At 39.3% G+C, this 21,972-nt stretch overlaps 1 protein-coding gene across 2 annotated transcripts in view; it reads left to right on the forward strand.

The window, feature by feature from the left end:
* ERCC6L2 (ERCC excision repair 6 like 2) overlaps positions 1 to 21,972 on the forward strand; it is a 98,392-nt gene that overhangs the window by 29,810 nt on the left and 46,610 nt on the right. For both annotated transcript variants that reach the window (XM_056524878.1, XM_056524885.1), the window contains exons 6-9: positions 4,160 to 4,367; positions 7,785 to 7,925; positions 20,201 to 20,317; positions 21,523 to 21,642. In XM_056524878.1, coding sequence (XP_056380853.1) covers positions 4,160 to 4,367; positions 7,785 to 7,925; positions 20,201 to 20,317; positions 21,523 to 21,642 — 586 coding nt within the window. The remainder of the gene's footprint in view (positions 1 to 4,159; positions 4,368 to 7,784; positions 7,926 to 20,200; positions 20,318 to 21,522; positions 21,643 to 21,972) is intronic.

Raw genomic sequence — 21,972 nt, forward strand, 5'->3', positions numbered from 1 at the left:
GGGAATGTACAAGTGCTAATACAGAAGTAAACAGTATAAAGTAAGGGTATGTTCACACGTGTGCATTTTGCTACCCATTGACTTCAGTGGCTAGGAAAATCAGCAGTAAAATAAGCAGCAAAATATGCACATGCTAATGTACCCCAAAGGTAGGGTCACATGTAAAAAGCATTCGCAGTGTATTTTGCTGCATATTTTCTGCTGCTGATTTTCCTACCCATTGACTTCAATGGGTAGGAAAATCTGCAGCAAAAATTTGCTGTTTGTAGGTTGTAAGTAGACTATAGATGTCCGACATCATTACCTCGATAAATAAAGTATAAAAGGGGAACATAGTAAAATACAAAAACAATTGTTTTGACATTCCTGCAGATGGAGATAGTAGTAGGACATTTCGGTGATAGAGAAGGAGCTCCCTACTACAGCATCCAAATGGCAGGGTACGTTCACACGTGATAACTCACAGCAGGTTTCTTGCTGTGGAAGATCCCCTGTAATTTTTACTACCATGCACTTCAATGGGTCCACCGGCAATCTGCAAATCTGCCACTATAGCAGATATATAGAGGAAAAACATGGATGGGTAGTAGGGGATGACAGACAGAATAAAAGGAGGAGAAGGGGGGGGGTGCACACAGGATAGAAGAGGAGCTACAAGTCAAGAGGTTCCAGTAGAAAAAGTAGCAAGACCATATTGTAAAAAGCGAGGGGAATCGTCAAAGTTTAGCCACGGGCACCAATGTAAGAGATACTGCTCCGATGTAGCTGTTAAAGGGGTACTCCAGTGGAAATTTTTAATTTTTTTTTAAATCATCTGTCTCCAGAAATTTAAACAGATTTATAAATTACTTTAAAAATCTTAATCCTTCCAGTACTCATCAACTGCTGTATGCTCCAGAGCAAGTTCTTTTATTTTTGAATTTATTTTCGATCTGACCACAGTACTCTCTGCTGACACCTCTGTCCATGTCAGAAACTGTCCAGAGCAGGAGCAAATCCCCATAGCAAACCTCTCCTGCTCTGGACAGTTCCTGACATGGACAGAGGTGTCAGCAGAAAGCACTTTGGTCAGACTGAAAAGAAATTCAAAAAGAGAATAATTTGCTCTGGAGCATACAGCAGCTGATAAGTACTGGAAGGATTAAGATTTTTAAATAGAAGTAATTTACAAATCTGTTTAACCTTCTGGAGCCAGTTGATTTAAAAAAAAAATTGTTCCTTTGTACCCCTCTATAAATCTGTACTAATAATTTTTTTTATTACTAATGACAATTACCGTACTATTTAAGGAGACAGCCTGGCCAAATAAAATAATAATAATTGCTAATTTTAAAGTGGTTTTACCCCTATAGACACTTACCTTTATATCTTGTGGATTTGGGGTAATTCTCTGATCTTGGATATCCGACTACTAGGACCTCCTGCAGTCTTGATTGAGACTCAACTGCAGCTCCATTTGTTGTCTACAGAATGCCAAAGCAGAGTAAATGAGAGCAGCGAAGATAGCTTTGTAGAGTGCCAGTAAATACCCCTTTAAGCTAAACTCTGTTCTAATGCTTTAGTTGAACATACTCCTGCTCTAACAATGAAGAAGGTCATAGAGCAGCCTCCTGAGTACAGCCAGATTGAGAGGAATCTCTGATTCTGACTGTTTAACCCTTTGTTTTCCATGGCCCATAAGATGACTCATTGGATCACCAAATTTCCCAGTGACCCAGCCATGGGATAGTTTCTGCAGCCTTTCACTTTCATCATAATACCAGCAGCCCTTCACTTTCATCATGTCATCCCATACAATCCCAGCTATCAGCCAACAAATTAGCATTTGCTATGTTTGTTTAAAAAAGTCCTCAATAAAGTAAATTATTGTGTTTGCCATTTTTTCCTGGATCTCTGTCCTAGAGAGACAGAACTGAATCTGAGTAGAATAAAATAATTTGGTTTCTTCTTAAATTCATGCCACCAAAAAGGAAGTTAAATCACACTTTCAAATATAAATACAGTACCTCCAAACTATGCCTAAAAATTACAATATCCACCATATAAAACTTATTTTTCATGATTATGAGACTATATGCAGCTTTTTAACTGCTGAAATGCAGATAAGCAAAAACTGGAGAAAAAGCTGGTCATTAAAGTATTTTCAGGCATGGTCATTAGGGAGTTAAAGGGTTACTCCGGTGGTAAACATTTATTTTTTAATAAACAGATTTGTAAATTACTTTCTATTTATAAATTCTTATCCCTCCAGTACTTATCAGCTGCTGTATAATACAGAGAAAGTTTTCTAGTTCTTTTCTATCTTCAATGAAGAAATTCAAAAAGAAAAGAACTTCTTGTGGAGCATACAGCAGCTGATAAGTACTGGAAGGATTAAGAATTTTTAACAGAACTAATTTACAAATCTGTTTAACTTTATGGCACCAGTTGATTTAAAAAAAAATGTTTCCACCGGAGTACCCCTTTAAGTATACTTTCCATAATAGTTCATTAAGGCATAGAAAGAATTATGCTTTAGAGTGTTCCTATATCCAGAGGTCAAGCAAAGAAAACTAGAACATCTACAGCATTTCAGTGGGGCATAAAGGGCCCAAGGTATACAGAGCTCAGCAGCCAACAAACAGATCAGTAGTCCATATATCCAATTTAGTCAGATTTTTCACTCTGTGATTGTTAGACTGTTTTTACTGTAGAATACTTTTTAATACCTTCATTATCTTCTTTCCGGTTTTCATAGTTGAGAAAAGTTAACTGCCTTTGATGTGTCTGCAAGAATATTAGTTCTAGTACTCTCTAGAGGACATTTTTTGTATTAAAGACTGATTGACATTTCTTTTAAATGTCTTCCACACCGCTACTAAACTACTTGATTTTGTAACATATTGGCCACATTCATCTGGAAATATTTAAGACTTTCAACTCATTAGGAATAGGACATTTGTAATGAAGTTGTACAGGCTGTATAGAGGACATGTTTATGGGGATTGTCTGCCCTGGGTAATCCCTTTAAATTAGAATAGTTCCTTTCATATAGGCTGATCATGGGGAGCCCCAATGCAGGGACCTCTAGTGATCAGCTGAAGTCTGCAAGGAGTATTTTTAAGAATGTGTTTAATTTTCCTGAAAACTATTGGTAGCCATACACTTTCTATAACTGTCAGCCGAGCATTTGTTCAGCCGAGGGCTATCTTACACGACCTTCCTATGCAAATAAACATTTGTCATGACTGAATGTTCGTGCATTGTCTTGAAGGAAGGGGGTAAGCAGCAGCCAAAGAGCTCCGGCGGCAAACCTGCCAAAGTTAGTGCCTTTGCCCAACTTTAGTTTGAGGACACTTTATAGCATCACATGGTGAATGTTAAAGGGGTTATCTAGGAAAAACTTTTTTTTTTTTTTTATATATATATATATATATATATATATATATATATATCAACTGGCTCCAGAAAGTTAAACAGATTTGTAAATGACTTCTATTAAAAAAATCTTAATCCTTTCAGTACTTATGAGCTTCTGAAGTTAAGGTTGTTATTTTCTGTCTAAGTGCTCTCTGATGACACGTGTCTCGGGAAACACCCAGTTTAGAAGCAAATCCCCATAGCAAACCTCTTCTCAACTGGGCGTTTCCCGAGACAGGTGTCATCAGAGAGCACTTAGACAGAAAAGAACAACCTTAACTTCAGAAGCTCATAAGTACTGAAAGGATTAAGATTTTTTAATAGAAGTAATTTACAAATCTGTTTAACTTTCTGGAGTCAATTGATATATATAAAAAAGTTTTTTCCTGGAATACCCCTTTTAAAGCTGGTAGGTTTTCTGTGTATCCAGAGAGAGACACTGTTTTGTAGCTATGCTACACTCTCCTTTATTATGGATCTCCATTAATGAGCACTCTCTTACCAGACAACCACTATACGTAAGATAAATATTTTGGTTTAAAGTATAAATATAAGGTTTTTTTTTTTTACATTTTATTATCTATTTATTATTTATTATCTATTTTATCTATTTATCTAACTAACTTATACAGAGTATGTTACCAATGTGTGTTACCAATGTCAGGACCCAATGTTCCAAGGCAGCAGTACTAACAAAGTTAAGGATGTAACTTATGTAATGCTTCAAATACTCTAGTAATGTGTTCCTTTTTAAAATTAGGGCAGTGCCTGGATGTTTAGGCGGCAAAAACCATTTCATTGAAGAATATTCACATCCTATAGAACTCGGCCAGAGGCATAATGCCACCAAGCGGGAACTAGCCACAGGAAGAAAAGTTATGCAAAAGTTGGCATTGAAAATGTCTTCATTGTTCCTAAGACGTAACAAGGCACTTATAAGCAACCAGTTACCAAAAAAGGAAGATCGGGTTCGTAGGCTACTGTTATATACTGCTTCAAGTATGATTGGAAGAACAATGTACATGTAACATTTTTGTTTACAATTTTTATTTCTAATAGTGTAAATCATTTTGCAGGCCTGTCTATATCAATAACAATGCCAGATGTTGTTAGGAGGGCACACGTGAAATATGTGGATACGCTATGATGAAATAAATCTATGAGCTTACAGTAGGAGCCTACAGTATTCCACTTTATGCTTATACAGTAGAATGCGTTGTAGCCTTTCATAGGTATACATCGGGAGATTCTCCCGATGTACACCAAGCCTTAACTAAAAGCAACTAACCACCAGTCTGTAGGAATAAGGAAATGGTTGGATTATTTGCTCATATATACAATGACTAGTGAACTTCAGTAAAAGAGAACATTGTTCTCTGCTTTAGACTGTGAACACATTTGACAATGACTGAATAACTCTGGATGTGCATGGATTAAAAGGGCTTGTTTCTTATAGAAATAGCACCACTGCTTTCATTAGTTTGTGTGTGGTATTGCAGGTCACTTCCTTAGAAAGGAATGGAGCTAAGCTGAAATACCACACGTAACCTATGGACAGTTGTGGCGCTGTTTTTGGAAAAGCACAGTTTTATGTTTTTCTAATCCTGGATATCCCCTTTAGCGTCGATTTATGCACTCAGCATCCTGTGCATATTTGATGCGCATTATTTTCAGATTTTATGCTGCAGGTTTCAATGTAAACTAAATGACAGGACACAGCATCAAATCTGCAGCTTTAAATCCTGCACATCAAATATGTGTAGGATACTGTATGTGTGAATACACCCTTAGGGTACGTCAAACACGTACGGTATCCTGTGCAGATTTGATGCGCAGGATTTTCTGCTGCATATTTCAATGTAAACTAAATGACTGAGCACAGCTTCTAATCGGCGGTTATAAATCCTGCGCATCAAATCTTCATGAAACCTGTACGTGTGAATAGACCCTTAGGGTGCGTTCATGCGTGCGTATTTTCTGATGCAGATTTGCTGTCACAGATTTTGCTAGCCATTAAAGTCAATGTGCAAAAACAATCTACAGCAGAAAATCTGCAGCAGGTGCGTGTGAACGCAACCTTTTTGCTGCAGACCCATAGGGGTGCGTTCACACATGCGCATTTTCAGCTGCAGATTTGCTTCATCAGATTTTGCTGCCCCTTGAAGTCAATGGGTAGAAAAATCATCATCAGCAAATCTGCAGCAAAAATACTCACGTGTAAACATGCCCTAAGGGTACGTAAACACATGCATATTTTCTGCTGCAGGTTTGCTGTAATAAATTGTGCTACCGATTAAAGTGAATGGGCAGCAAAATTTGCAGCAAAAATATGCACGTGTGAACATACCCTTAAGGAACACGTACGTTCACTGCGCAGATTTCACGCACATGATTTGTAACGCAGATACAACGCAGATGTAATGCTGTGCTCAGTCATTTAGTTCACATTGAAATCTGCAGCAGAAAATCCTGCGCATCAAATCTGCTAAGGATCCTGTACATGTGAATGTACCCTGTAAGGGTTTTCTGTTATGTAAGTAATGCTTAATCATTATATTTTACATAAACATAAGTATTCAGACCCTTTTGTATGACCCTTAAAATTTAGCTTCAGGGTCCTCCTATTTCTCCTGATCATCAGGGAGATGTTTCTACCCCTTGATTGGGGTCACCTGTGGTAAATTCAGATGAATGGACAAGATTTGGAAAGACACACCCCGGTCTATATAAGGTCACATCAGAGCAAAAACCAAGCCACAAGTAGAATAGAACTGGCTGTAGAGACAGGATTGTGTGAAGGCACAGATCTGGAGAAGGGGACAAACATTTCTGCTCCATTGAGAGCTCTAAGAGCAATATGGCCTTCATAATTCTTAAATGGAAGAAGTTTGGAAAAACCAGGACTGTTCTGAGAGCTGGACTCCTCACGAAACTAAGTATTCGGGAGAAGGTACTTGGTAAGAGGTGACCATAAACCCAAAGGTCCCAAGGGCTGAGTCTCTCCCAAGATCCTCTGTCCAGATTGGAGCAACTTACAGAAAGTCAGCAATCACTGTAGCACTCCACCAATATGGGCTTGATGGCACAGTGGCAGAAAGAAGCCTTTCCTCAGTAAAAGACACATAAAAGTCTGTCTGGTGTTTGCAAAAAAAAAAAAAGCACTTAAAGGACTCTTAGACTGCAAGAAAGATTCTCTGGATCTAAGAACCAAGATTGAAATTTGGCCTCAATTCTTCTCATCATGTTTGGAATAAACCAGGCACTACTTATCAACTGCCCAATACCATGCCTACAGTAAAGCATGATAGTGGCAGCATCATGTTGTGTGGGAGTTTTTTTTAGCAGTTGGGAAAAAGAGACTGGATAAAGTTGATGGAAAGCTCTATGGAGCAATGTACAGAGATCGGGTGCGTTCAAATTGGGTAAATCTTGCTGAATCTCCGCTCGCGGAATTCAGCGAGCGGAGATTGTCTGGCAGTCTCCGCAGAAATACTTAAGCGGTAGGACACTGCGCCGTCACCATTGACTGCTATGCAGAGCTTGCGGAATTCCGCTCAAAGAATGAACATGTTCATTGTTTGCGCGGAACAATTTCTGCGGCAGAATTGCCTGCTGCTGAAATTGCTCAGTGTGAACGGGTCTCACGGAAGACCCATTACGTAGTGTGAACGGACCTATATTTTTAATAAGAATCTGATCCAGACTCGTCTGGACCTCAGACTGAGCCAACGATTCCCCTTCCAACAAGACAATGAACCAAAGCACACAGCCAAGACAACACAAGAGTGGCTATGGGACCACTCTATGGATGTCTTTGAGTGGACCAGCCAGATCCTCTACTTAAACCCAAACATCCATGAAGAGACCTGAAGATAGCTGTCCACCAATAGTCCACATCCCACCTGACAGAGATCTGCAGAGAAATAGCAGTTCACAAAAAGCTAGCCACAGCGTTATGGTAATCTCCCAACATAGCCATTTAGCCCAAGACAAGCGCAGATCCTTCCTAGGCATGTCCATTACTGTCTGGCAGGTACTTACTAAAATCACCTTATGGTGGATAACTCCTTTAACTTGCCGATCTACTGTACTAGGAGTTAGCTACACTGTTTACCCACCTCCTATTAGTCATTGGGAGTTATGCAAATTGTGGAAAAACAAGTAATTGCATAGCCTGTTTTCAGATTCCTGACCACCTCCAGCAGCCACAAGCAGGCCCGAGGTGGTTGGGGAGCCCTCAGTCTAAAGATTCAGGTCTCAGGTAGCAATACCCCTTTAAACTTTTATTAACTTAAAATCTTGAAACCTTTTTAAGTTTACATAAGTGCTTAGAATACAAACTAAACTAAGCGTTTGCTATCAATTTGCATTTCTTTTATTTGCAGATAGTTTACTGTTCCATGTCAGAGTTTCAGAAGGCAGTTTACCAAGCAGTCCTGGAGACTCCAGATGTCAGCTTGGTTCTTCGAGGAAGTGAACGGTGCAGTTGTGGTAGTGGCAAGAGAAGAAGAAATTGTTGTTATAAAGTAAGACCACTGTTGTGCTATTTAAAAAAAATATTTTTCCATATTGTCTCCCATACCTAATGATGTTCAATGTTATTGTGTGTTCAAATTCAGCTTGATTCTTTTCCTACATTAGTGCTATATTCCTGTCTTGTGTTTTTATTTTTTTATATATATATATATATATATATATATTTTTTTTTTTTTACTGTATTTCTTCATTGACTACTACAGTCATTTTATACCTGTGATCAGGGCCACCAAACAGTAAAGCTTCTTTACAAATGGACGTTAAGGACTTTTTTTTTTCATTTTGACCGCTCTTAACGTCCGTTATTGTAACTGAGCCTATCGGGAGTAATAAAGGGCAAAGAGGATCCCATTCACTTGAATGGGATTCCTCTAACGTCTGTTATAACTCCCGTTTTCTCGGTCGTTCTTTATTGGGGGACACCTAACTGATGGGTATATGCTCTTGCCACTAGGAGACGCTGACACTAGGAAAAAAAGTTGGCTCCTCCCTGGCAGGATATACCCGCCCACCTGCAGTGAGGTAATCAGTTTTAACTAGTGTCATCTAGGAGGCAAGACACAGGTTTGGGAGCTCCCCAGACCTTGTCTTTTTTTGTTTAATTTTTTCTGCCGCCGCAATGTTTGTCTCGCTGTTTCCTGCTGTACAGGGGGAATAGCTGGCGGGACCCTTGTTTTCTGCTGAAAGCATTCTACAGAGCCTTTTCCTGTCTAGGCTTGTGGGCTTACGGTCAACTATCACAGCCTGGCTCCCTCTCTGTTTTTGATTGGCTACTGCTGCTCCCGCAGTCTGGCTCTCTCCTCTGTTGAAGTTTGTACATTCTCCCTGGTAGGGGTGGGTTTTTTCCTTCGCCTTTGTCAGTGTCAGTTGTACTGCACGGACACCAAAGTCTTCTGGAGTAATCCTTCCTGTGCATAGATCCTGAGAATCCCAACTGGGTTCTCATTTGTTTCTCCCTCCATTCCCATTCTGGCGGGATGTTTCTTTACTGTGCACTGGTCAACTTAGACCTCCGGGGTCTAGGACTGGTTGGTCTTTCGCTTGGACTCTGTCCTAGGATGCGGGGGCGTACCTTCCTTTTCGGCGGCTCATCCGGTTTCCTCGGGCATGGGTGATGGTTCAGGCTTTGGGCATGTGGCGTGTTCCTGCCAAGACTCCTCCACGATCCCATTAGTTTGAGGCGGTCGTTTCTGTTTGGCACTCCTTCACTACTTCACGGAAGTTTGTCGCCCGGATAATTTTTTGTGCACGTTTGTTTTCCATCTTTCTTTTTTCCTGTGGTTTTTTGTCTCTCTATGTGACCTATGTCTTGGGTCTCTACAGGGACGGCCTTTTCCTTGGCGTCCTAGTCCATCTCCTTGGACGGTGTTCTTCCAGGAGTCCAATTTTTGGGCCTAGTGTGTTTCCAGCCTGGGGGCCTCGTTCGCAGGCCTTGTGGACATGTGAGTCCAGTCTTAGGAATGATTCTTTTTCTCTGGTGGTTGTTTTTTTCCCACCCTAGAGGACTGCTTTGGTACGTCCCATCAGTTAGGTGTCCCCCAATGAAGAACGACCGAGAAAAGAGGATTTTTGTGTACTCACCGTAAAATCTCTTTCTTGTAGTCTTCATTGGGGGACACTGCACCCACCCATTTCTTCATCTTTTTTCCGGACTATTCTTTCCGGTTCTTAGGTTGTTCTCCGGGATTCCTTCTATAGTCTTTCAGACGTATTTCCTTGTTGGCTTCTCCTACTGCTTTGTGACAAAACTGATCACCTCACTGCAGGTGGGCAGGTCTATCCTGCCAGGGAGGAGCCGACTTTTTTTCCTAGTGTCAGCGCCTCCTAGTAGCAAGAGCATATACCCATCAGTTAGGTGTCCCCCAATGAAGACTACGAGAAAGAGATTTTACGGTGAGTACACAAAAATCCTCTTATTGCGGCCAAAGATAACAGGAGAAAAAGACGTGTCATGCACAAATTTTTCTCCCGCTATCTTCCTAACTGACGTCACCTACCGGGCAAAAACGATAGTGTGAAAGGAGCCTAAAATGGGATAGACGCTCTCCCATGTCTCAAAGATTTCTAAGCAATAGTCATATTGTGAGCCGTAATGGGCTTTGGAATAGACATTAAGGATTAAAGGGAAATTGACAGTTGGTTCACCCGCACTAAACCTAATACTCAGGGTTATAGTGCGGGTGAACCGCGTTTAAAATTATGTATCATTTACTCCCATCGCATGCGTCTTTCCAAGCTTGCCTGTCTCCTTCCTTCTTGCTTCTTGCTCAGAAAAGCTTCTCTGCCTCCTTCTTCTGTGCTCAGATAAGCTTCCCTGCCTCCTTCCTCCGTGCTCAGATAAGCCTTCCTGCCTCCTATCTCTGTGCTCAGATAAGCTTCTCTGCTTTCTTTCTATATTCTCGGATAACCCCTCCCACTTCTGAATATACATAAGTCTTCGCTCTCACGTCATAATGACATGAGAGCCTATGACCATGTGACCGTCCTGCATTACTAGCAGAGCAAAGGCGATGCTCCCTCACTGCAAGTCGGGTGTGGCAAGGGAGCTGTGTGTGCGCTCTGCTAGAATAACACAGCAGTCACATGGTCATAGGCTCTCATGTCATTAGGACATAAAAAGTAAATAAACCATATTTTCGAAATCTTATCTGATCTCGCAGAAAAGTGGCAGGGTAGCTCAGAAAGCAGTCTCCCACCTGCATTGTGCAAAGGACGGCATTATCACATTAGCAGCGGTGACTGTCAGTTTCCCTTTATGCTATATCTTTTCAGTGTAAGTGTGTCAGAGTTCGGTGTCATGACATTGATAAAGCTCCCTTATTTTGGAGGTTTCTGGTGGATAAAAATGGTTTAAATTAAAATACTATTGATGCTTTTGAAAGTGACAAGATATTTCTGAAGGTGAATGAAGCTTATCCTTCATATAAATGAAAAGATGGCCTTCTAAAATAATTCATAACATAGTACTAGCCAATACTCCAGGCAGAGCTCTTTTTAAAATCAAGTTAATTTGGTAAGTTTTGGCTCTAATTCCTATGAAGCCATATTTGCATCTTGGTATGTCCCCTTTGTGACAAGTGCACAACTATAAATTATAGAATGCGTCTTTGATATTCTGTATTTTGGTACTATAAGGGGATAGTATTTTCTTTCCTATTAATGGACTCCTCTAGAGCTTTGGACATTGAAGTCTGTAGTTGACACATATGTGACCTTACAGTTTATGTGTCTGCTTGCTTAAGTAGAGAGACAAATAAAGCATACCCTCCAGTGCACTGGAAACATTATAAAGTCATGTCTTGGGAAAGACTGTTAAAGCGTCTGTTCCTATGATTTGTCTGTTGCACTAATGACTTTGTGATATATGGGGCCTGTTGTTCTTGGCAGGTTGGAATATTACACTCATTCAGGCTTAGCTAAGGAAACATGCAATTATCTGATGTCATTACAACCATTTGCACAGCTTACAAAAAATGGTTTTTAAAACAGTGCGGCACTGTGTGGAATCTGAACAAATCTCTGCAACCAGACTTAAAATAGAACTGGATGTTTTATATTACTGTACATTCTTCTAACACCGGGGCAGATTTTTGATACTCCGCATGGAATTTTAGTTGTAGTTTGACACATTTTAAACGTTACCTAATAGAACAACTAGAATGTGAATAAACATTACACAAAAGTATTGCCTATTGTAAATATTTAATCAGAGATGACCACACTGGATATTAATGCTCTTGTATAGATCCAGCATGGTTAGCTTTCACAAAGAAGGGGCAGTAGTATCACCACCAGCAATTCAGCCCTTACCACTTCTTTTTTACAAATGTGGTGAGTGAAAGCCAGCAATAGGTGGTAATAAAAGAGACTGTGGGGGAAATAAATAGAGTTGGTGAGTCTGGATGTTGGCACCACCTGGATCTGGCTTTTCATAAATGAAAGCAATGCAAGTCTTTAAAGGGAATCACCTGCAAAAATAAACGTATCCCCTATCCACAGGGGATAGCGCCGGGTCCTTTCCTGGTGATCTTGGGGGGTCCCAGCGCACGGTTCCCCTATGATCAGCTACTTATCCCTTATCCTGTGGATAGGGGATAGGTTTATTTTTGCCAGATTTCTCCTTTAACAATTTCATTAATACACAAAGTTAAACTTGGTAAACACTGCACCAAGTATGCAACAAAAAATGATGGGCGACATCATAAAAATAAGTACTTTCAAGCAAAAAAAGTAATGGTTTGGACGAAAAGTGGGGAAGATTTTGGCACATCATGTACAAAATAGCCCATGCACAAAATAAGAATAAAAGGTCTGACGTAGTTTTGTTTATTTCTCTTATGGCTCCCCGGCTGAGGTTTTTGTTTCATATAATAAAAACAAAGAAATCACAGTTAACCTGTTGTACTGGAGAGTCTACACAGAGCAGTCAAGGGTCGACATCGAGAACTACAGTTTTGTAGACAAAAATAAAAAAAATATAGGGGGGAATGGTCAATAAATAAATATATAGAGTAAAACATGACAGAAGCTATACAAATTGGGTATCGGTATAATTGTACCAATATGAAGAATACAGATAAGGTCAAATGTACCGTACAGTGAATGGTGTAAAATTTACTTTAGTGTCAAGGGGTTAAAAGCAGCATGAGAGATTGAGCAAATTGTTGCTTTGCAATTTGTATACACTACAACCTAAATGAGTGTTTTAATTTACCCAGGAATGGTGTACACTGAAGTGTGACTTAATTAGAGACACCCAGCTTCTTGGGCTTCACAACCACAGCAATTCATGGTGGCATAGTGTACTCACATATTGTTAACAGTCTGTTCTACCTCATCCCAGAGATACCCTGGATACTGTGTAGGGCAGGGAAACTATCAGGTTCCTGGAACCAGTTCTTTACTACTTTTATCCATATGGCATTTTTCATTGCTCGGCTGAAAGTGCTCTCCTGCTACAGTGGAAACAGCTGCCACGAATGGATGATCAAACTGTTGTTTACACTTTCATAAGCCCTGCTATCCAAATGTCCATCCACAGGGAACCTGTCATATCTGTCTTGCTTCTTGTACCTAGGCAGCATTAAGCAAACAAAGCTCCCTTAGTACTATGACCGATGTGGTGTTTCATAGAGATCATAGTTTTAGAGAGAGTGTTTCATCAGAAAATGACCTGTTTAAAGTTTTGTTTAAAGTGATTTTTGGGTATCTATATATTATAAAATAATCCTGAAATCTTCCAGTTTTTAGTTTTTAGACTACTAAGCCTAAAACTAAGCTAAGACTTGCTATTCTGTACAAATCATTTCTCAGCAGTGCCCTTCTTATCAACACAGAAGGGAGTACAGTAAATGGTGACACCAGTATATTGACAATACAGAAAATTCCACCCTTTACAATAGCTTTAGCTCAGACCTCCCCCTTCCCTGTGGGATGACCTCTGCACAGGTCACAGAATATGCCTAGTAAACTATACCATTCATTTCAATAGGGTCCGAGCCAAACTTTTGTTTCTATGTCCATGAGGCTTGCTGGAAAGCATATCTCCAAATGCTGTTAAGAACAGCTCAGGCGAGATGGTTGCCCCATAATAATGTACTTAAAAAAAAATATATATAAAAAAAACTCACGTTGATTATCAATCTTCTCTCTATGTGTGTATGGAGTACGACTTGTCAGTCAAGCTTTTCTTCAAAGCCATGATTTCCCTAAAATACTGTAGCAATTCAGTGAATTACATGTAATGTTTAACCCCTTAAGGACCAAGCCCATTTTCACCTTAAGGACCAGGCCAATTTTATTTTTGCGTTTTCGTTTTTTATTCCTTGCCTTCTAAAATCCATAACTCTTTTATATTTTCATCTATAGACCTATATAAGGGCTTGTTTTCTGCATGACCAATTGTACTTTGTAGTGATACCTCTCATTTTACCATAAAATGTACGGCGAACCCCAAAAAATATTTTTTTAGGGAGGAAATTTAAATGAAAACCACAATTTTGCACATTTTGGAGGGCCTTGTTTTCACACTGTACACTTTTTGGTAGAAATGACGTGCTCTTTATTCTGTGGGTCAATACAATTAAAATGATACCCATGGCTAGATACTTTTATATTTTTGTACTGCTTAAAAAAAAAACTAAAACCTTTTGTACAAAATCAGTAATCTAAAATTGCCCTATTTTGACCACCTATAACTTTTTCATTTTTCCGTATATAGGGCAGTATGAGCGCTTATTTTTTGCGCCGTCATCTGTAATTTTTATTGATACCACATTTGCATATATAAAACTTTTAGATCATTTTTTATAATTTTTTTGGCAATAAAATGTGTCAAAAAAGCAGCATTTTTGGATTTTTTTATTTTTTACGTTTACGCTGTTCACCGTACGGGATCATTAACATTATATTTTTATAGATCAGACATTTACGCACGCGGCGATACCAAATATGTTTAAAAAAAAAAGTTTTACGCCTTTTGAGGGTAAAATGTGAAAAACTGACAATTTTCATTTTTATTGGGGGAGGGGATTTTTCCCTTTTTTTTTTTACTTTTTTTTTTTTACATTTTTCAACTTTTTACACTTTTTATGTTCCCATAGGGGACTATCTATAGCAATTATTTGATTGCTAATACGGTTCAGTGCTATGCATAGGACATAGCACTGATCAGTCTTATCGGCTATCTTCTGCTCTGGTCTGCTCGATCTCAGACCAGAGCAGGAGACGGACGGAGGCAGGTGAGGGGACCTCTGTCCGCCATTACAGATGATCGGATTGCCGAGGCAGCGCTGTGGGCGATCATCTATTTTAACGTGCGCATTGCCGCAGATGCCATGATATGTACTGATCACGGCATCTGAGGGGTTAATGGCGGACATCCGCTGGTAGCAGCCGGAACCTGCCGTATATGACACGAGCACCGCTCCGATGCTCGAGGTCATACACAGGACGTACATTTACGTCCGTGGTCGTTAAGGGGCTAAATGGGCACTATTGGATCCTAAAATCCTTTTGTAATATGGTTGTTTAACATTTTTTGAATATTTGATAAAGAAAAAAGGCTCCTGAAAATCCCACCACTAGGGGCCCCCATACCTACTGGGAAACTAACCAGACCTGCAGCAGCATCAGGCTTGTTCATGAGTCATGTACAAGAGATGACTCATTGGTGTCTCTGCTCTTGCTGCCTGGTCAATCACCTCCCACCACAAGGAGGGCCACGCCCCCATCCCCACTGTGAGCTAATGAAAAGAAGTATTTTTATAATAAATATAGGTGATAGAGGCATGCAAATTAGATGCTCATGGTCAGGATTAGGTACTGAGTAACATTTTTATTATTTTTTTTGTGGGATCTGAGAGGTACGCTTTAATGAGTACCTGTCATATCCCACACAAAATATTTATATGTTATAATATATCAATAATTTTTTATTTGTCTAGCACCTATATTCTTCTCACAAATACCTTCTATCTGTTTCTCAGTTGCTTTGTCATTCTGTGCTTTGGAGGGGGCATGTCCTCACTCTGCATGACTCCTCTTCCTCCCTGAGTCTGCTGTGTCTCTTCATCCAATCACTGCAGGCTGCTCTGTAACCTCCTCCTCTCTGTTTTCATGCTGCAGTCTAATAGGACACAAGTGAGCACTGAGGATTGCTAGTCCTGCCCTCACTCAGCTGGGACAAAGATAATGCTGCAGCAGGACAAGGTTATATTCTGGATTATATGGGGCCCCTTAGTGATTTCTATAAAAAGGAAATACATTTTTCTTATGAAGTATATTAGAAAAGTTAATGTCTTGTGACCTTGTACCAATTCACATTAAGAAAAGACACATCCACAGGGATTGCGATGGAATGTTTACTTTATCCATAATTTTTCCTCACTTACAAAAAAAAGTGCAATGTGCAGGATACAGAACATAATAATAACCCGGTGCGGATAGATTGCAGTCCACTAAACTCAGCATGGTGTCTTCAGAACATGTTTATCCCAATCCCGGGCATAGCGTTCCTGGCTGTCGCGAATTGCTTTCTTGTGGGCTAATCCAAAGCACTCGCTGGAAGGCGAGCAAGTAATAGGGACGTTTCAGGAGTTTCCTCCCTTTCTCAACCTAACTTCCGTGCACCAATCACCAATACATATACAGGTGAACTCTCGCGAGATCTTCCTGCCTGGAGCGTTAAAATAATAAAGACAATATTCATATTAGATTCGGTGTAAAGGTACAATAAACTGACCAGGGTTGCACATATTACACAACAGTTATACAAATTACAAAAATACATTAAATGTAAAGAAAAGAGGGACACCAAAAAAAGAAAAAATGAGGATAGGGGTTTCACTTATCTTTCTACATACGATGGACATGCTAGATTAATAAAAAAGGTAGTCAAAAAATATTGGCGTAATCAAGCAGATGAAGTATATGGGAGTTTATTTAAACAGAGACCCAGGTTTACCTATCGGAAAAATAAATCTATAGCTAATTTCTTAATCCGTTCGTATATTGCAGAGAAGAGAGTCCAAGCAGAGTTTTTTTTTAAACTAGGAGGAAAGGGACATATCCCTGTATATTCTGTCAGAACTGTAATGGAATAATTAAGGGAGACACAGTAACCCAGCCTATGAAAGGTAATAAAATCCCGATAAAAGGCTACTTTACGCGTGAGTCCAAACAAGTAATATATATGCTAAAATGCCCTTGTGGGATGGCATATATATGTCATTATGACTTTCGGAGTATCACACTGCCAGGTTTAGACGGGGGAGCTCCATACTGCGCTCTCCTAGATGTAGGCCCTCCAATCTCCTCAATACATCCGTAGTATCCCTCACATGGGAGGGTAATGCATACACGAAGGGGCGCAATATCTGGTCAATATATTCACTGGGTCTCTGTGTAAGATTGTCTATCCCAGAGACAATTGGGCGCCCTTTCAAAGGTGGGTACCCTTTATGTATCTTCGGGATACTATAAAAACATGCCACTTTTGGTGTTGTGGTTTTAAGATAATCAAATTCAGTTTGGTCTATTAGCTTATCTTGTGCTGCCTGTTCTAATATTACCAATAATTCTTTACTGAATTCTTTTGTGGGATCCTTTCTCAATTTAGTATAACATTCCTTATTATTCAAAATATCAAGGCACATTGTACGGAAGTCCTCCCTGGTCATCAATACAATGTTTCCACTCTTGTCTGAGGGCTTGATGACCAGGGAGATATCAGTTTCCAATGATACCAATGCCCTTCTCTCTAGCAGTGACAGATTCTGATGTTCCACTTTTTTATTTTCTAGCCTTTTTATTGCTTCTGTCATCACACTAACAAAAATATCAATGTGTGCATAGTCCCCCAATGGTGGGGGTCTAGTGCTCTTTTTCTTCAGTGTGGTGAACGGACCCATAGCTTCTTGGACTTGGGCTTCGCGTACCAGATCCGTCATGTCTCTGAACAGGGGTACCTCTGACTGTTCCAAACCGCGTGCATCCGCCATGCGTTAGTCTGCAAGTGAAAAATATTTTCGCCATTTTAACTTGCGGGCGTAAAGGTTAATATCCTTTACCCAATGGAATGCACTAAATTTAGTTGTTGGCACAAAAGATAAACCCTTACACAACACAATTAATTTCTTCCTCCTTCAATTCACGGTGGGACAGATTAACTTTTAATTTGTCCTCGTTAGTCCCTACTTTCTGTTCCTCAACGGGTACTGGACTGGAGGAGCTTCGCCTAAAAAAATGGAGCCTCTCTTCTTGTATGGTCCCCTTCCCCTGCCTCCCCCTCTTCCTCTCCCTCTATATTGAGCTGAGGATGGCTGTTTTATGCCTCTATCCGAATCTCCCTCCTCACACTCGGACGATGAAATGTCCGTTTCCTGTTGTATTATAGGTGCCCTTCTTATAGTCTCGTATTCTCTCTTTTCTTTAAAGTCCGCTAAGTCCCTTTTGAATTGCTGGTGCTTTCGTTCTTTCAAATACGCTATAAATCTTGATATATTTTCCTCTAGGGCTTTCTCCTTCTTTTCAAATGTGGGGTCTCCTTTAAAGCCATTGGTTTGCTCAATTGCTGTATTTAATTTTCCTGTAATATTTTCCAGCTGAATTTTTTCCTCCTCTAGGAGGACTCTCATTAATCTTAGTGAGTTTTCCGTCGCTTCTCTCTCCCACCTCTCTTTTATATTGGGGGTCTGATGTCTGGGGGCTGTCATTAGAGGGATCCGCAGGCCTCTGGGTACTCTGTTATTGCTCAGATAGTTTTCCAGGCTGTATACTTCCCACCATGTTCTGGCATGGTCTTTGTAAAATTTTCTAACTATTTTAAATGCAGTTTTCAGGGATGCTGCTTGTGAACTAAATACCACTTCTTTCTCTGAGAAGACTTCTTTTACATCTTCTAGCCATTTGGATGTATCCACTTTCCCAGACAGAAATTTTAGCCATTCCCTTTCTTAAACAGGGTAATTTGAAACTATATGATATTGTGATTCCACACACTTCAATTATTGGTCTCCATGACTGTAGATATGACTGAAAATTCTAGAGACTTTAAAACATCACTTTTATTAGTATTCTCCTTAAAATATTACCAATAGTGTATATATATATATATATATATATATATATATATATATATATATATATATATGTCATACATCTCGACCTATAAAGATTAGGCTTAATGAACATAGATGTTTCATAAGGACTTTTAAAAAGAAATTGCAAGAAGGAAAATGTGTGGAAAAACTTGATAAATTTGGGGAAACTAGCCTAGAGAGACACTTTGTAGAAAAAAGACATCAGGTATGTGAACTAAGATGGTTGGTGTTGGAAGAAATTGTAGACGATAATAGGGAACAAGTTAAAAAGAAATTAGGTCATTGAGAAGTATATTGGATACAGAGGCTGGCACCGAAGGGTATTAATGAAAGCTGGAATTGTTGTGTAATAGGTCTACTACCCTGGTCAGTTTATTGTACCTTTACACCGAATCTAATATGAATATTGTCTTTATTATTTTAATGCTCCAGACAGGAAGATCTCGCAAGAGGTCACCTGTATGTGTATTGGGGGTGGGTGCACGGAAGTTAGGTTGAGAAAGGGAGGCAACTCCTGAAACGTCCCTATTACTTGCTTGCCTTCCAGCGAGTGCTTTGGATCAGCCCACAAGAAAGCAACTCGCAACGGCCAGGAACGCTATGCCCGGGATTGGGATGAACATGTTCTGAAGACACCGCGCTGAGTTTATTGGACTGCAATCTATCCGCACCGGGTGATTATTATGTTCTGTATCCTGCACATTGCACTTTTTTGTAAGTGAGCAAAAATTATGGATAAAGTGAACATTCTATCGCAATCCCTGTGGATGTGTCTTTTCTTAACGTGAATTGGTCTATGGAGCTGGGGAGACGGAGCCTCTAGCAAAGACATAAGGGAGCCACCCAGTAATAACTATTGGAAGGATTAAGATTTTTTAATAGAAGTAATATACCAATCTGTTTAACTTTCCAGAGCAAGTTGATATATAAAAAAAAGGGGGTGCTCCGGTGGAAAAAAACTATTTTTTTTTCTTTTTTAAATCAACTGGTGCCAGAAAGTTAAACATATTTGTAAATTACTTCTATTAAAAAATATTAATCCTTCCTGTATTTATTAGCTGCTGAATACTACAGAGGAAATTATTTTCTTTTTGGAATGCTCTCTGATGACCTCACAAACACACTGCTCTCTGCTGACGTTATAATAATAATAATAATAAGTCTTTATTTATTGTTGTCCTTAGTGGGATTTGAACCCAAGGCCCCAGCACTGCAAGGCAGCAGTACTAACCACTAAGCCACCATGCTGCCCTTAGCATACATCTGCTATGCACGGTTGCTAAAATGGACAGAGATGTCAGCAGAGAGCACTGTGCTCGTGATGTCATCAGTGTTCCAAAAAGAAAGGAATTTCCTCTGTAGCATTCAGCAGCTAATAAGTACTGGAAGGATTAAGATTTTTTAATAGAAGTCATTTACAAATATGTTTAACTTTCTGGCACCAGTTGATTTAAAAAAGAAAAAAAAATAGTTTTTTTCCACCGGAGCACCCCCTTTAAGCCCTGCTACATCAGTACATGAGAAGTGAGTAATTTATCAGTATATTGATGTGAATTACATGTTTTTGAAGAATTTGCTGTGTTTTTCTGTACTAGGAACTTCAATTGACCTATTTGTTAGAAAGATCTATTGAATATATGGCATTACTGTTCTTCTTCTCTCAGAAAAATCAATATGGTGAAAGTGTGAAGACGATATATTTCAGCTACCTGGCTATTCTTCGAAAGGTTGCAAACCATGCCGCTCTGCTCCAGTCGGACTCGAACACAAGCAAAAAGCAAGTGAGTCTGCATTTAGATACTTTTATATAATACACGCAATGTACTCCTTGTTGTTTCATTATTAATGATTGGATTCCCATGGAAAGAAAGCTATAAAAGATAAGATTAGAAATTAAGAAGTGTACATAAACCAATACATTTTGCAATAAGCAGTCAGCCATGATCCATGTAATTGCTAACAGATATTCTCATCCATTTTAGCCTTTTCAGATATAAAATTGGTTAAGATTCTAACATGCGCCAAAGATGCTCCAAATCTATAACAACAGCATGTGCCCCCGAGGCCTTTTTGGTGCATTTTTGGCTTCATTCAGTTGAGCAATTAAAGGGGTATTCCAGGCAAAAACCTTTTTATATATATCAACTGGCTCCGGAAAGTTAAACAGATTTGTAAATTACTTCTATTAAAAAATCTTAATCCTTCCAATAGTTATTAGCTTCTGAAGTTTTCTGTCTAACTGCTCTATGATGATGTCACGTCCCGGGAGCTGTGCATGATGGGAAAATTTCCCCATAGGAACTGCACAGCTCCCGGGACGTGAGTCATCAGAGAGCAGTTAGACAGAAAACAGCAACTCAACTTCAGAAGCTAATAACTATTGGAAGGATGAAGATTTTTTAATAGAAGAAATTTACAAATCTGTTTAACTTTCCGGAGCCAGTTGATATATAAAAAAAAGATTTTGCCTGGAATACCCCTTTAATTATATCAATATATATTGCATGATCTCTCAGTTTTGAATTCGGGTACTAAATAAATAGTTGGCTTTGACTGCATTACTGAATGTATATAAGTTATAGGCCACAAATTCTTAGCATGTGTTTGCATCACTAGCTGCTATCAAATATTCCAAACATATCCATGGATCCCTATTAATCCAAGGGAAGCCAAAAGAGTTTTGCATACACCTGAGCCTTCTGTTGTGAGATACTTGCCTGGATACTGCTGATGGAAGGCTCCGACAAGATGCAGACAGGTTGTTATCACTGTAGTTTGCCTCCTACAAACACTGCATGAAGTGTCAAGGTTTATCTGTTATAATGCCGCAACAGTAAAACGATCAGATGTGAAGGAAATATCCTAGCATGGTTAAATATGGAGGACTATATGTTATACTAGAGCTGTGCTGCCTCTTTCATCAGCTATGTTGATCATCTATTTGTAATACTTTTAATTCATGGTAAGTGTGTGACTGTTTTTACAGGAAGATCATATCCGTAGAATCTGTAGTGAGGTATTTTCCAAGTTTCCAGAGTTTATACAGCAAAGTAAAGAATCTGCATTTGAAACAATCTCTGACCCAAAATACAGTGGAAAAATGAAGGTAGAGTTGTAATATTTTTATTCTCTTGACTATTAAGATATTGTAGATGACTTTGCGTTTTAGACTTGCATTCCAATAGTTAATAGTAGTTATCTAAGAAATTCTTTACATTTTATTATGTACAAGTGTGCTTAATGTTGGGTCAAATGTTAGGAATAAAGTTTTTATATACACCTTTTCTATACTCTGGTTGCTGTCACTTTTTCTGGAATTGCTGTCAATGAGAGGCCAGTTGATTCCTAATCTTGTTGATCATGTGTCTGTTGCTTTATTTTGCTTTTTTCTTTTCTTTTTATGCATACTCAGAACAGGTCCTCAAAATGATTGATG

This window comes from Hyla sarda, chromosome 1 (assembly GCF_029499605.1).
Source record: "Hyla sarda isolate aHylSar1 chromosome 1, aHylSar1.hap1, whole genome shotgun sequence".
Taxonomy (NCBI): domain Eukaryota; kingdom Metazoa; phylum Chordata; class Amphibia; order Anura; family Hylidae; genus Hyla; species Hyla sarda.